The sequence below is a fragment of the Artibeus jamaicensis genome, unplaced genomic scaffold, assembly GCF_021234435.1.
Source record: "Artibeus jamaicensis isolate MK-2021 breed Jamaican fruit bat unplaced genomic scaffold, CSHL_Jam_final contig_69, whole genome shotgun sequence".
In the NCBI taxonomy this organism is placed as follows: Eukaryota; Metazoa; Chordata; class Mammalia; order Chiroptera; family Phyllostomidae; genus Artibeus; species Artibeus jamaicensis.
Genome location: NW_026521927.1, coordinates 399,486 through 416,702, shown reverse-complemented (window position 1 = coordinate 416,702; position 17,217 = coordinate 399,486). Strand labels below are relative to the sequence as shown.

At 35.4% G+C, this 17,217-nt stretch overlaps 1 protein-coding gene across 1 annotated transcript; it reads left to right on the top strand.

Moving 5' to 3' along the window:
• Window positions 1–15,728: 15,728 nt before the first annotated feature.
• LOC119058838 (olfactory receptor 51A4-like) lies at window positions 15,729–16,673 on the top strand. The gene has a single exon (XM_037158308.2). The coding sequence runs from the start codon at window positions 15,729–15,731 to the stop codon at window positions 16,671–16,673; it is 945 nt and encodes a 314-aa protein (XP_037014203.2).
• Window positions 16,674–17,217: the final 544 nt, after the last annotated feature.

Here is a 17,217-nt window from a genome sequence, read left to right as displayed (position 1 = left end):
GGCAACCACACATTGATGTTTCTCTCCCTGTCTTTCTCCTTCTCTTCCCTTCTCTCTAAAAATGAATAAATAAAATCTTTTAAAAAAGAAAAGGACACATGGACAACAACTAAGGGGGGGGTGGAAAGGGGAGGGATGTGGGGGTCACAGGGGTTGGGCTGGGATGGGTGTAAAAGACAGAATACTGTAGTTGAAAAATAATTTAAAAAATAAATAAATAAATTTTTAAAAAAAGAAAAAAGGTTTGCTCTCCGCAACAACTTAGATGAACCTAGAGGGCATTATGCAGAGTTAAAATAAGTCAGAGAGAGACAAATGCCAGATGATTTCACTTACATGTGCAATGTAACAAAAGCATGTTACAAAAACATATTTTTGTTAAAAATAACAAAAACAAAACAAGCAGAGCAGAAACAGAGTTACACAAGGTGAGGCAAAAGGAAGTTTGCAGTTGTTTGTATGGATAATAATAAAATCATTAATAAATAATAAGATAAGAATAAACTCTGTGTTTTGCATACTCAGAACTGAAAACCTACTTTTTCCCCACCTTGTAAATGCAAAGAACATTTTGATGGTGGCCAGATGGGAGGGCATTGGGGAAATGGCTGTAAAAGGTGAAGGGATTTAGAAGTACAACTTGGTAGTAACAGAATAGTCACTGAACATGGGCTGTAAAGTACAGAATAGGAAATATAGTCAATAATATTATACTAACTATAATAATAACTAGATGGGTACTAAATTTTGGGGTTGATTATTTCATAAGTTATATAAATGTCTAATCACAGAGTTGTACATCTGAATCTAATATTGTATGTCACTGTAATTTAAAAATAAAAAACATAATTGGCAGATACCAAAAAAAAGAGTAAATCATATAAATTAAATCATAATGTAATCTTTTTTATCTGGAGTCTTCCCTTGCAATAATGCTTTTGACATTCATTTTTGTTGTCTGTATTCACAGTTCATTGTTAAATCCTACCTTGTCTCGCATACTACAAATTTATTTATTCACCAATTGATGGGCATTTTAGTGGTAAATAATTTTGATTTTGAATAAAGCTGTTATAAGCATACACAGCTTATGAATGTCAATGTATTTCCTCAAAATTGGCATTGTTTATTTTAATGTTTATATCTTTACAATTAATAATACAATTATCACAGTAATAGTAACAGTCATAAATAGTGCTTAGTTTACATTTATAGATGCCTATTATACATCAGTCACCATGGAAGCACTCAGTACTGATTCTTCCTATTAACTCTCAGAGCAAATTTATGAGGTAAATCATAGTCATATAATTGTGAAGATAAGAAAGTTGAGGGAAATGGATTTTAAATTAGGGGAAAACATTGGCTTCAAAGATTTTTGCTGTTGCTATTACTCTTTTATTTTATGTTATGGTTAATTCCCCATCATCCTGTGTGTTTCTGTTGGTGCTGGTGGTCACGGTGGGAGTGAAGGATTTTAAATCACAGATTGATGCAAACATGTTTTTCAAATGATTACCGGTTGAAGCAATTATTTAATAGGCCATTCTTCTCTCGGCCAGTATTACAATATATCAGAATCTTCTGTAATAGGTTTTGTACTCCATACTTGAAAATTCAGATGTGATGAGTTTTGTTTTTGTTTTCGTTTTCAGCATTATCTTGTTCCAAGAGACCCTATCTTTGTCAATAGTGGCCTGAATATCCAACCTTCCACTTAAAAAATCAATTAAAGTTTGGTTTAAAAAGTATCTTTACTGTAGTGTAACCCAATTTATTTCAACAACTTTTCTATTAATTGGAAATTGATATCCTCTGATAGACTGTTTCTTTTCTCCTTGAGTCTCTGCTGCTCACTCCCACCTCATCCAAGTTTCTTACCACCTTCATTAAAGGGGAAGCCACTTGTCCCTGAGGAATTGGATAAGATCCTGGTCTAAATCTGTAACGCTTGGCTGACTAGATTGAATGAAACTTACCTTACCTCCACTGAGCCTGCACCCTCTGCTGGATATGGACTCATTATTTTCTCTTGAATCCACTTAGTGACCCACCCTTACTGTTGGTGTTCACTCCTTAAGCCCCGAAACCTGACTCATTTTCTCTTTCATTTTTATGGCCCTTGTCTATGGTATCATTTTTCCCTACCCAAAGCAACTGTCTTAGCAACTACACTACTCAGCATTGGCCATGATATTTGTGTTTTTTATAGTGCTATCATAAGAACTCCTAAACCCATTTTCTGCCTTGTGGAGGAAAAAGGAAACACTTTTCTGACTGAACGAGCCACATGGTAATTTCTATTCTTCAAATTGGCATGAAATACCTTACAAGGGCATTTTTCTCAGATATTTATGCAGAAAATAGGGTGTTAATCTCCCTCTGCTTTTAGCTTCCCAGTACAACACATCGGGCTTCTATCTTTTCAGGCCCTGACATTTTGAATGAGGGCCTGAGAGTGTGCAGCTGAAACTGGGATCTTTGAAGATCATAACTTCTTTATTCTTCCCTTCCATCTGTGTTTCTCCTCCCCATCTCATGCTGAAAGGGGTCCACTACTCCTCTCTTGTGTATAAAAGGAACATTCTCTGCATCCCAGCCTCCTTCATCCCTACACTTGTTCTAGCTGATACCCTCTAACAGAAGCATGTAATGATATAATGACATTAGGACTCTATTGAAAAAAATAAATAAATAAATTTAAGAAGGCAAAGTATCTTGGCATATATATATATAATATATATATGTATATATAGTATTTAAATATATAGAATATGTATGGAATTTGTGTGTGTGTGTGTGTGTGTATATATATATATATATATATATATGTATTCTGATGGGTTCTAACTAACTTTTTCTTTATGGTAATGTGTCCCAATTTTGACAACTTTTCACTAATAGAGTAATGCTAACATTCTTTTGGCATAATTTAGGTTTTTTTCTACTTTACCACATTTAAATAAATTTCCAATTTAACATGGCCCTGAAAGTATGCAAACTAAATTTTATTACTATATTTACAAGTGATTACTAGCATTTATTGAACACATTACATTTCAGACATCATATACTTTCTCACTTTAAAAAGATTGACAGATAGAATAATTTTGCTAAGATTTTATACTTAGAATTGGAGCAGAGATTTTTATTTTTGGCACTGTGACCTAGAGATTGCCATCTTAGTCACAAGCCTACAATGTATTCTTTTTTTATTGGGGGGGCAGACAATGAGCTTACAATGTATTCTAATGCATAAAACTAGTATTTCCTGATTAATTGCATGAAAATATATATAATTGCATTAAATCAATTATACTTTATGCTGTTGAACAAAACTCAATGTTACACAGAATCTAAGGTGTTCTTGGTCTAATATTGTCCTGAAGAAAATCACAAAGAGAATAAGATTTTATTCATGATCTTATTTACTTAAACTTTAAATAAAGATGTTATTTAGTTATTTTTGGAGAGATAGGAAGGGAGGGAGAAAGAGAGGGAGAGAAACACTGATGTGTAAGAGATACATTGATTGGTTGCTTCTCACATACCCACACCAGGCACCTGGCCTGAAACACAGGTATGTGCCCTTACTGGGAACTGAACAGGCAACCCTTTAGTACTCAGAACAGTGCTCAGTCCTGAGCCACATCAACCAGGGCTCATTTAATTAAAATTTTACTGTTGTTATTCTCTCCTAATGCTGGCATGATTTAAGATGCTTAATATAATTGTAGACACCCTTCAATTAGTGGAGCTATACACACAAAAAAGTGAAGACTGAATTGTTCAGTCTACATTATCAAAAATTCTTGCTCAAAGAAAAGAGAAAAACTTCTCCTGAATATTCTTGGTCTTAACACCATAAATTATGAGGCTGAAGGTGGGTGTTAACACCACATAAATACTGCAAGAATATGTACATGAAGAAGTATGTTTTAGTTCCCAAATCGGTGAGCAAAGAATAAAAACAAGGCTGGGATAAAACAGACAGGGGAGCCACAAAAACTCAAAGCCTTCAGTCAAGCTTCTTGGGAAGGAATTCTAAACACAGTATGGAGTGTAAGTGCATAGGATATGATGATAAGCACCACATCCAGGCATGTGGAAATAGGGGTAAAATCACTCACTAGTGGATATTGAGTTTGATGCTATTTCAGGATAGCCTGGCAATATCCGTAAGTTCACAATATGAGTGACAAGTAATGCTTCCCACAATATGTAAGCTGATAAACCAGAAAAACCAAGGGGGATCAGATGAAAAAATTCCTAATCAGAGATGCAATACCCATTTTTATAAAGACTGACAGGTTTAGAATGGTAATATACATTTTAGTGGGTAACAGATGGCTACATAAAGGTCAAATGCCATAGTCAATAATGTGGAGACTCTGCCACAAAAACGAAGTGGAGGAAAAACATCTGGGACACACAGCTACCAAAGAAATACCCTCATCTTAGAACCAGAAGATGGTTAGCATTTTGGTGTGGTAACTATGGAAAGAAAGATACCTACCAGGGACAACACAGAGAGGAAAAGGTATATGAGTTCATGGAGACTATGCTTAATGATCAGGAATATAAAAGGGTGTTGCCTACAAAAGCACCTATATACGTGGAACAGATAGGGATGGAGATCCATGTATGTACACCTTCCAGTCCTGGGATTCCAGTCATGTTGTGCCATATGTCTCTAAGGTTGGTATGGTTTGAAGTGGTCATTTTGTACCCTGTCCTCTGATATTGAACCCTGAATGAAGAGCTCAAGTTAGAGAGAGAGAGCAAGAGTGAGAGAGAGATTGAAAGAGAAGAATCAAAGTTATTTTCATCAGGTTGAATGCAAATTTGGGCATTGCAATGAAGTTAATTTTCTTCTTTTAATTTTAAAATTTTATTGTTGTTCAAGTACAGTTGTCTTACTTTTCTCCCTCACCGCTCTCCTCCCACCCCAGCCATCCATCCCCACCTCCCACCCCTGATTCCACTCCCTTTGATTTAGCTCATGTGTCCTTTATAGATGTTCCTGAAAGTTAACTTTTGTATGAAAAGATTGGTAATCAGTAATGATTCAAGGATAATAAATCAGGTAGGCTTCACTGATATGAAAGTTACCAACATTATAGGGCCAACATTACTAATACTACTGGTAATGATAATGGTAACAACTATAGCAATAATCAACATTTAATGGGTTTGTATTTGGTGTGGGCACTACCTACAGTCAATACATTATACTTACTGACTTACCAGCTTTCATCATACATGAAAGTCCCCTGTAAGTTCTAGCACATCACAGTTTCCCCCCCCTTGTCTGACTGGTCATTTCCAGTGAGTCATACTTTATTCCTTGTAATGCCAAAAATATGTTCAGACTACTGGTGTGGTTTGAGGATCTCAAGACCTCTGAATCAGTAACAGTTATTATTCCTTTAATATGAAGCCTTTCATCATCAAATAAAAATAACTTGGAACAAAAGAGAAATAGAAGTGTAGATAGTCCTGGCTGACATAGTGCTGTATTCACTTAATGTGTGCATTAGAACCTCATTGTCTCTATGCATGGTTCCATCGCACATGTGCTCCAGTTAAACCACTGCTGTACAAAGCAAGCGCTCATGTAACATCATTCTAATTCAGCATTCACAGCACCCTCTCTTAATTCTCTCTTGCCTACTCTGCTTTTCCCTCTTGTATATTTCTTCCTACTTGTGTTCAAATTCTTGTATTTACCTTACCTTTTTATCCTTTTTTTTGCTCAAACTTGAATATTATAACTGGAGAAAAAGAAAAGGAAACTCACTATATAACAAAATAACAAAAAAAGATTGCAAACACATGCAAAAATTAAATAAGTTATAGAACATTTCTTTAAGCTCACTCTGTGTATAATACTATGCTAAAGAAAAAATCAAATATAAACTGGATATTCTCTATTTCAAGAATATCCTGCCATTGCAAGGCATGAAACATGAACACATGATAGCACACCTCAGATCAAATCAGGATAAGAATGATAGGAGATATTCAATTACATGTATGTAATACAGAAGACGTTACCTTTAACTAGGGAGATGTTGCAAAGGTTCATGAAGGTGTTGTTGTTAGATCTGTTGAAAGACAATAAAAATATTTAGGCATCTGAAGAGCTAACTCTGGAAAGAACAATCCAGTAGTTAAAAAGTTAAATTAAGAAATGTAAGTCACTGTAAAAATCAAGCCATCTAGCATATTGATATCTTAGAAACCTGAGGAATATGACCAGAAAGTTGATTGTACTTTGAAAATTCAGTTTCAAAAGTGAAGCTAAAGGCTTTAGGCTTAGTTTAGTTCTATATTAAGAATTGATTTCTTATTCCAAAATTTTTATAGAGTATCTAATATTTACCAAAGTTTAGGAAGACATAATATAATCAAAATTTAATATTTATCTTTTCAAAGGAATCTTGTTAATGGGCAGTATACTTGTTTTTCATTCTCTGTTTCCCAATAACACACCTATAAATTTTCTAATTACATGCTTTGTATTATTTTTCACCAGTAAGTCAAATTCCATGATGGCTATGAGTTTATATTAAGTATAATACATTTTTATTGAGTAAATATAGTTTAAAAGACAGCAAGATGGATTGATGGGAATGAAGGCAGCCACCAGGAGTTACTCTGGGAAGCATTTACAACAGACCAAATCAGAAACAGAAACATGACCTTAACAGTGAAAGCAGATGAGGTAAGTCATGTTCAGGGTGGAAAAAAAGATTTGATACCTGTTCTTATCACACTCTTCCAAAAAAATTTATGAAGAGGCAATACTTTCGAACACTTTTCAAACACATTTTATGAGATGAACATAATCCTGATGCCCACAATGACCCCACACACACACAAACTATAGACAAAACAAAAAAATTCTAAAAATTTAGGCTGCTTATTTTAATTCTGTTATAAGTCTATGTATTAGATTCAAAGGATAATGAAGAAAAGAAGAGTTCTGGGTATTAAATCTCTTCCTTAGCTGTATCTCAAACACATAGTACGTTTTATCATAGTGCCCATCTTTACTCATATGGGCTTTTCAATCTAAATAACATATTTTAGTCCACATATTGTTTATATTTTACACTAATTTTTTAGCATTTATTATGGGCTATATCCTGTGTTAACCAGTTTATATAATTTAATCCTCACAAAATTTTACTTACTTATCATAATAACTGAGTAAAATGGCTGCTAGTGTGATCTCCATTTAACACATTCAGCAACTATGGCATGAGTAGGTTGAATAACCTGTGTAAGTTCACGCAGCTAGCATCTAATCAAGCACAAATTCAAACTCAGATTGTCACCCTGGCTGGCATAGCTCAGTGGATTGAACACGGCCTGAAAACCAAAGGGTGGCCAGTTTGATTCCCAGTCAGGGCACATGTCTGGGTTGTGGGCCAGGTCTCCAGTAGGAGACATGTGAGAGGCAACCACACCTTGATGTTTCTCTCCTTTTCTTTTTCACTTCATTCCCCTCTCTCTAAAAATAAATAAAAGAATATCTAAATAAATTAACTCAGATCATCTTGCTCTAAACCTCATGCCTTTAACACACTGTTTCATTTGCCACCAGTGAGCAACTCCTTCTTTAAACTTTCTCCTTTAGTTTTCTAGATACCATTATAGTATTGTCTTTCTATTACATTTTCAAAGTTCTGTGCCCTTTTTCCAGTGCTGTTTTTCTTCTTATTATTATTATTTCCAGTGTTGTTGTTATTTAGTTCCACTTCCTAATTATTGTATTGAAAGCAAAATTTGAATGACAAGTATTAGACTTTAATTTCTAGTGAAAGATATTAGATCTTCACTAATGTGATGAGTGTAACTTACCAAGAAGGAAGTTTCACTAAATGTTCTCCTTTGGGTTTTTCCTCCTTTTCCTCAACCATTTATCTTTCTCATACCTTTGGCTTTCAATTTATGTCATAGTTTATCCTTTCCATTTTCTTTACCATCATAACTCTATTCTGACCCAAACTGATAAATAAGAACCTCACTCTAACAAAATCAAGAAGTAGAAGCTTCCCAGAGAGCCTCCTGACATTCCAGTTCTTGCTGTGTTGTGAAACAGGCTTCTATACCCACACACCTAGCCTTGTGTCTTAACCTCTTTACTGTTTTAAATGCAATGAAGCAAACTCAGGTGTTCCAAAGACAGATTTAGTCAGCAAGCAGAAAATCACACAGAATACCGTGCAGTATAACCTAAAAAATAATAAAAATAAATAAAAATAAAAATTCAGTGATCTCTCTTCACTTACAGAAAGTCTTACTACAGTTAAGACAACAAAATCCCAGGCCCTTTTCTTCTATTGATCCCCATTTTAAAAAACACCCCAACTTTCACATTCTGAAATAATTCTTCTTCACAGAGATCAGCTATTTCAAGAGTCATAAGTCACCCTTCAACTAACACTTTGTTGATCCAAAAGAACATGATCTAGCCAGGTAGACAGACATTTCAATCAATAAGATAATAAATGTCATTTCACAAGCACAGGATGTGCCTCCATGTTCACTCTTGGATCTGTTTAGGCGATAGCCTTGGGCACATGCCACAACAAGGATATATATGGTAGGGAAAAAGTCACAGGTACTTTGTTCTGTACCAGGAGTGTGTCTAATCTAAAACCTGATAAACATAGGACACCTTCTAAACTCAGCAGTAACCTACTGTCCAGTATGGAATACCAGGTGTTTATTAACTCCTCTATTCTACAGCTGCAGACTCACGGAAACCCCACGAGATAGGCTGCATCTCCTTAGTCTAAGTCCCATTGCTGCCTCAGAGACTGGTTCTATAGCTTTCTCTATACCAGGAGATATATCCCTGCAGATTTTTTCCCTGCCACTTATGGATGTGGGACAAGCCCCTTCCTTGTCTCTGCTCCTTTTACCAGTCTCAGTGTGGCTTCATCTTTATATCCTTAGATTTAGGACTACTGTTCAGCGAGGTGGCATGTGGCTTCTGAGAGATAGTTGTTCCACAGTATAACTGTACAATTTTGATGTGGTCATAGGAGCATTTGAGTACTGCATTTACCTGCTGCCATCTTAACCAGAACCTGTTGTAAAGATTCTTAAATTTTGTTCCAATAACACATTTAAATTACCTGTTTAATATTCATCAGGCATGACCAGACAACATTTAACCTAAAACCAATTACTAATACTACCAACTACTGGGACTTCTATCTTTCTAAATTTTCTGCCCAATACCCTGTGAACTATGAGTTATTTCATTCTGGCTGGAACCATGCACTTATTCAAGGCTATGTGTAAATATTGGGTCTGATTTCTCCTTTACTTTTATGGTCATTTCTTTGGCTTTTACTTTGGCTCCAACCTAGTCAGTTGTTTTACTCATATGCACAATCAGTAGTCTGGAAAACACTTGAAGGAAGTTGCAATAGTGATTTTGTATATATATATATATATTTGGTTTTATATATATATAAATTTGGTTATATATATATATATATTTGGTTTTTCAGATGGCCAAATATATTTTTCATTCATTTTATTTCTACTCATGGCTTCTGCCTCACAGCTTCCCAAACCCTTAAATATTGCTGACTGATAAGAACAACAGGAACATCTGTTATATTTGGACTCTTGTCCCCAGCTCCTTGAAATCACTTCAGTCATAAGTGTAAAATGAGTGTTGCTTGTTATTCATAACAAGACTATTTTTTCCAGTAAAACTCTTGTTTATGTTAATAAGGTGACTTTCTGAAAGCATCTAAAGCATTCAGAAGATGGGACTTTAAGTTCTACCCCTGATTTCCGGGGAGAGGGGCTAGAGATTGAATCAATTACCAACAATTAATGTCTTAATCTGTCATGCCTATGTAATGAAGCTTCCATAAAAACCCAAATAGAAGGGATTTGGAGAACTCCCAGGTTAGAGAACCAGAACACTCCCATATGCTGCTGTGTGGGGCCCGAAGCCCCACAAGGAGAAAAGTTCCTTTGATTGGGGACTTGACGTATGTATCTATTCATCTGACTGTTGAGTCATATTCTTTTCTTCTAGAATAAATTGGCAATCTAATGAGTAAGCAGGTTTCCTGAGTTCTGTGAGCTGTTCAAGCAAATTAACTGAATCCAAGGAAGAGATAATGGGAACTTCTACTTTATAACCAATCAGTCAGAAACACAAGCATCAACCTGGACTTGTAAAATTGGTGTCTGCATTAAATCTGTGAAGGGAGAGGGAATTACTGTGGGAACCTCTAATCTGCATCCAGTTGGTCAAAAGCACAGATAACACCTGAGCTTGCAAGTGAAACCTTAAGTGCAAGAAGGTCTTGTGGGATTGGACTCTTAATCTGTGAAATCTAATTTTATTTTTAGGTAGAAAGTGTCAGAATTTGTTGGGAACCACTTTGTGTGATTTTGGAGACTGTAGCCCCATGAGAGCAAGCTCTGAAAGGGGCTAGTAAGTTTCCCTGGAAAACCAGGTAACACAGGGGGCAGGCATGACCCGACTCTAAAGCTGAGGGTTCCCATGGGAATCAGGCTTGAAATGTACATTTTATTCCTTGAAGCATGCTCTGCCTAGCATAGCCCTTTTGATACAAACTGGATATTTAAGTTCAAGGCAGTAGGAGTAAACTCCTTATCTCATGAAAAACGCCTTAAAGACCATCTGGCATCAGCATGTCTTATAGACCCTGACCTATGACAAATCTCTGTGTTTCTTCAATTGTTATCTATAGATAATACCTGTTTTTGAATGACTATAGTCTTTTGACATTGATCGTTGAGCTATGTAGGTATGCTGTGTCCACCTACACATACCATTCCCAATAAAAGCCATTTGGGAAAAGGGCTCAGGGCGTTCCCCACTAAAGAGAATCACCACCTGCTTTCCTGCTGGAAAAACAAGATTGTGTCCAGAATGACTTATTCTCATCCATGCTGGCCAGGAGAGCTCTGCAGAATGGAGGTGTTCCACAAGAGTTGAGTTGAGTTGTTGGATAATTGCTCCATGTCAGTTGAGAAACCTCCCTGTCCCCCACATTATAATTGGTGTCAGAACCTTTGTAGGGAAACTCTGTAAACTTTCAAAACTCTCTCTTTGTGTTGTTGGTTCTCTCTTCTTCAGTACTCTTTCCAGTGAATTTTACAATCTTCTGTCTCCTTGGGTTCTCAGTCATTGCTTTTCCACTCAGGGAGTCCATGGGTTCTGTCTGGGTTTCTGCTACCATGGCCTGCAAACTGTCAAAGCAGTAAGCTGAGGCAATTGCAGGATTTATTTTGTATGTCTTGTGCTCTCTCTCTCTCTCTCAGGGATTATAGTTCTTTCATTTCCAGATGTACATTTTCTTGAAAACTATTGCTTTATACATTTCATCTAATTATTTTGGTTGTTTTGGATTGGAAGATAAATTCAATCTCTCTTACTCCATTTTGACCAGAAACAAAAGTCCCCAGCACCACTTATTCTTCATTGATCAAGTATATGCTGAACACCTTCTATACACTCAGTACTATTCTAGGCTTCCTAATAAAGAAAGAAATAAAGATAAAAACTTTGAGAGGAAAAAAGTTATAAGCACAACAAAAACTTAATAAGGTCTTTAAAATAGAGAATAGCTCATAGCGAACAGCTTTACAGAAAAAAATGGGGGAGAAAAACAAAATGAGGCCATGCTAACTCAACCAAACATAAATTATTCTATATCTCTCAAAAAAATTACAGCATCACAATATTGTCATACAATATAATAATGGACATGCACAATGGTAATGAGAAAAATAGTTCCCAGCATTAAGCTTCTGCAAAAGAATGTAGAGAATTACATTTTTAAATGATTTACCTTTAAAATGGTCAAAACTAAATCTGGATAGTTAAGGGTCACTTAGGAAACATTACTTTTAAAGGAGAGCTCATCACATACTTATGGTGAATAGTAATGATGCAACTGGTTTCATGTTTGAATATGTGAATAATTACAAGGACCCTGGAGTGTTGAGAAAAGCAAATTTGGATTGTCCTTTCCTCCAAATAATTTGTTTTGTGACATCCCATGTGTAGATCATTAAAACCTCTATGTCATGGGAATACTTGATAACCTCCCTCTGGCACCTTCCATTGAAGATCCTCTGTTGCAATAAATAACTCTGGTGCTGGACAGGTACCTCTCTGAGAGGCTTCTAACATCTTAAAAGAAACCACTCATTCTCTGTCTATTACAAGGAGGGTGCAACCAAAGGAGAAGAACTGTGCTGCTGAACTCACTTGTCGACCCATACTGAGGGTTCTGGTTTCACGGAGGGATTACACAACACATAAAAATAACTGTTGGAGCTGTTTTCTTTAAAATGATAGGTGACATCAACTTTAAGAGTTGTTTAACAGCAATTTTCCATAGATTCAGAGTGACCATCATGGAACCTCAGTGTCCGTAGAAAGGACACAAAACGAGGAATTGAAAAAGGTGAGAGCACAGAAGCTTAATTGAAGAGCCAAGAAAAGTGTTCCAGAGTTCACAGTTAACTGATGGGAATTCACAGTACATACACAAGAAACCAAAGCTTTGTTTGGAACTCTGGGGCAAGACTGAAGAAATTATATGTCTTAAAAAGATTTTTCAGGAGGTTGAAAGTAAGATATACTTAATTAGAATAGTTAAATTTCTTTTGGCTCTCCAGAAATAGTCTGCAAAATATCTTTCTGGCTAGCATGGGTAGTCTAGCATAGATAGTGGAAACCCAACACAAGGACACCTGGACATTGAACAGATTGATAAACACTAGAGTTCATATTCTCTATCTGATATATGTCTTTCTTGCTTTCCTTTCAAATTTAGTGAAATCTACCCTTCAGTTCTAAAATAAACCCAGTGGGGAGAATTATCCCATGGAAATATCTTTATATCAAAGTTTAAAAGGAAGCCTTGATCACTGGTGAGTTTTAAATATTTAGTAGCTAAATGTTAGCTACTATATGCTACAATGGGAATCTCTAACTATGTAATTTACTTGCTTGGGCAAAATTTATTATGTTTCCTCCATGTCCAAACAGTATTAGACTCTCTTTACTATGTACTGTGTGAAGGGTGAAATTCAAATCTTAAAGGCATTTAAAGTCAAATTGGATAAGGAAAACTCATTCAGGTAAAAGTTGGATATAATATCAAACCATATGTAGTAAGTGACAATCGTTAAGATAAAAGTAATATAATCCATAGGGATTTAATAGCTGGAGGCATTTTTCTAATATGAAATAGTCATAGAAAGATTTTATAAAATATTGGATGTAAATCAGTTTTTAATCAATGAATTTACTTACTATCAATTGAAATGAAGCATGATCACATTTGAGATTACATCAGGAGAGGTACAAATATTCTGAGATGGAAATAATTAAGTATTACATGGTGGTGTTAAGCAACCAACCTGGTTAGAGTAGAGCATGATTAGAAAAAAATTAAGTTAGTTGATACAAAGGCATTCTCATTGAAAAGGGCTAGGCATATAGGACCACAAAGTATTAAAAATGATAGGCAATGATATGAACTGAGTATATAGTTGAGTTTTACATGGGTGGCTACAGGTGTGTTGATGGCGGCATTAATGCTTTTGGTGGTTGTACTGATTGGATTGGTGCCAAAAACATAAGGGAAAGACAAGTCACATGTATAAAGCACAGGAGGATGAATTCCAAGATATTCTGGAAGATAGTTAAAGCAAAGAGAGAAAAGTTGGTTATATGTGTATATACAAATCTGTAATGTATGCATTTGTGTATGAAGTACATGGTGCATTGTGGTAGGTCACATTGTTATGTTTATAAGAGAGTTGTATGGAATTCAGTGTGCTGAGTGACTGAATGTGAGTATATTTGGATGCCCCAGTGTATTATAAACTATGATAGTTCTTCATTTTTTTTTGTTCAGCATGAGTGACTCTCATACTCCACATGAACAGCTAAAAAAAATTAAATGAGGCTTAGCATAGTAAGTCCATAAGAAGTTGGCTTCCTTATTAGGAGCACTACTTATGAGGGGCTAGCTCAGTAACTCAGCTAAAAACACATGGTTTATAAAATACTCTTTACTAGGCATACTATGTACAAATCTTTTTGACTATAGAAGACATTCACTGCCACGACCATCTGAATAGATGACTGAACAAGTTATGTCTATACATCAGTAGATGGATATGTATGCATTGTGACTCATCTGGGATTTAGTCTTCAAAGATATACTTACATCTGTGAAAAAATAGTGTTGCTTTTTTACATTTATATAATTTCAAAACTGCATATTTTCAATTTTGGCTGAGAGCAAAGCATTACTCTTTTATTCTAATCTTCCCTGTTTATAGCTGTTTACTTAAGAAGAAATATTTCACTAATCTTTAATTCTTCTTTTTGTGTTCTTATTTTTGGAAGTATTTTTAAATACTCATATTTTTAAGTACTATGATTTTATAAAGATATTGAGTTTTTTAAATTTATTTTTTAATTTTATTCAGTTATTTTTCAAGTACGGTTTTTTGTGTATTTCTTCCATCCCAGCCTCCCCCGCCTCGTGCTCCCCACCTCCCTCCCATTTCCACCCCCCTTAGTTATTGTCGTTGTGTCCTTCATACTTGTTCCTCCAAATCCCTCCCCTTTTTTCCCCTTAAATTCCCTCTCCCCTCTGGTCACTGTCCCCTTGTAGATATTGAGTTTTGATTTCATGTTTTTATAGATAAGGTTAGTTATATTCTTTTCTTCCCGATCACTCATGTTCAAATGTAGTTACATCACTATTTCGTTTCTGCTTGCAATTTTAAATAGAAGATTTAAATTGAACTATATTTAATTAATCATATATAATCTTTCTACTTATTCTATGAAGCTTAAGTTCTAATACTCTTTCTTTCAATTATGCTATTTTAAGATATTTACTGAAAATTGATATTTATTATTCCCTACATATATTTCTATACTGAATAAAGATATTTTGAATTGCATTTATGAAATTAATTGTTATTATTTGATACTATTCTAGTACCAGCTGAGAAGTAATGACAACATCCACTTTGTTGATTTTATCTTTTTTTTGTATTTGAAAAAATTAATATATTATTTAAAAAGAGCATATCAAACAACCTAGAAATTAATTTTTAAAAAATGCTATCACATAAATTTTCTAATGCCTTGGGATTTATGTGGGTTATTGTAATATCCTGTGCTTTATTTCTGTGCATATGTAATAGGAAAATTGTCCAGGTTTCCAGATCCTTGTATATTTATAGGCATGATGTTGACGTGGAGTAAGTGCAGAAACTTATTTTAGAGGTTCAGCTAATGTGACTAAATATAAAAGTAGATGCAAACATAAATAAAGAAATAGAAAGTGCTCTGAGAATAAAAATTTTCTAAATACTGGATAAGAACAAAATTATATTCATACTTTTCATTGTTACTTGATCAACGATTAGTGTTATAAGCCAAAAGAACTCTACTAGCTCTAACATTTGAAAAGCAGTTACCTATTGCCTTAATTTTAGGTAGTTATTCAGATAGGTTTGGAATTATTCTTAAGGTCAGTCCATGACCTAAAGATGCCCAGGATTAGCACTGTCCAGGGGAGTCACATGCATTATGTCCTTCTGTTTTAAAACGTATGTTTTTCTTTCAATAGGAACATTTAGAAGCTGACCTGGGCTGGATTTCAAGAAATATCTTTATGGGGTTTATAAACAATAGCTGGTTCCAGCCACCCACTCTTCTTTTAATAGGCATTCCTGGACTGGAAGCTGTACAGATATGGATCTCTATCCCACTGTGTGTCATGTATATAATTGCCCTATTAGGGAACTTCACCATCCTCTTTGTTATCAAAACCACATTTAGTCTTCATGAGCCTCAGTATATCTTTCTGTCTATGCTGGCAGCCACAGATGTGGGTCTGTCTTTATCAACTCTGCCTACTGTGCTCGATGTCTTCCTCCTAAATCGTAGAGAGATTGAGTTCCACTCTTGCCTAACCCAGATGTTCTTCATCCATACCTTCTCGTCCATGGAGTCAGCCATCCTACTGGCCATGGCATTTGATCGATTTGTAGCTATTCGAAATCCACTACACTACACTGTGGTCTTAACCCCTCCTCGGATTACTGGGATGGGGCTTGCAGCCTTGGTTAGGGGTGTGCTATTAATGGCACCCTTGCCAATCCTGCTTAAGCGATTGTCCTTCTGCAAAGGTGTTACTCTATCTCATTGTTACTGCTACCACCCTGATGTTATGAAGCTGGCCTGTGGCCCTGTCAGAGTCAACATAATCTATGGGTTGTTCCTTGTCCTCTGCTCCTTTGGAGTTGACTTTATCTTCATTGTCATTTCATACATCCTGATTTTGAGAACAGTGCTGGGTATTGCTTCTGAAGATGGCCAGTTCAAGGCACTTAACACTTGTGTTTCCCACATTTTCACTGTATGCATTTTTTATGTGCCACTTATTGTGCTGGCTCTAATTCATAGGTTTGGTACATTTGCATCTCCTCTTCTCCATGTCACCATGGCCAATCTCTTCCTCTTCTTGACCCCTGTTCTTAACCCCTTAATTTACAGCCTAAAAACTAAACAGATAAGGTCTGCAGTACACAAGATATTTAAGGGCAGGAAAAACTAGTTCAAATAGTTAAGTATGGCCTTAGCAAAAATGATGCCCTGAATCTCTGTTCCCCTTTTATCTGTCAGCTTTCCTCTTGGGAATTTGTCATCAATTAACAGTATGGTTTTGCGAAAGTTTCAGTATTTTTTTTCTTGTCTGTCAAGATGATAGTATTTTGGCTATTGTCTTAATCCAATTCATCATCCATAGTTTTGCCTCAGAGATCATCCTGAAATGATTTTTATGTTTCTTCTCTATTTCAATACTTAAGTTTAAGTAGTTAAATGATTTATAATTAATTACATGGTAAAGGTCAAGTTATTAACATGTTTTAGAAAGCTCTTTATTTTCTTATTCTTTCTCTTCTCTCCAACCTCAGCTCCAGCTACAGATCACCATTTCTCAAACTAGATGACTCAACACATTTTTACACAAGTATACCAGCCTTCACATTACTCTAAGTTTTTACCAATTGCTTCACTTCAAATTTCATCACCAATCTTACACAGAACGTTTTTTATTATGAATGTTTTTAACATATTAGTAGAATTGGCACTTTCTA

Excerpts from the sequence above, each read along its gene's own strand:
- LOC119058838 (XM_037158308.2), top strand. The coding sequence starts at position 15,729 with ATGGGGTTTATAAACAATAGCTGGTTCCAGCCACCCACTCTTCTTTTA.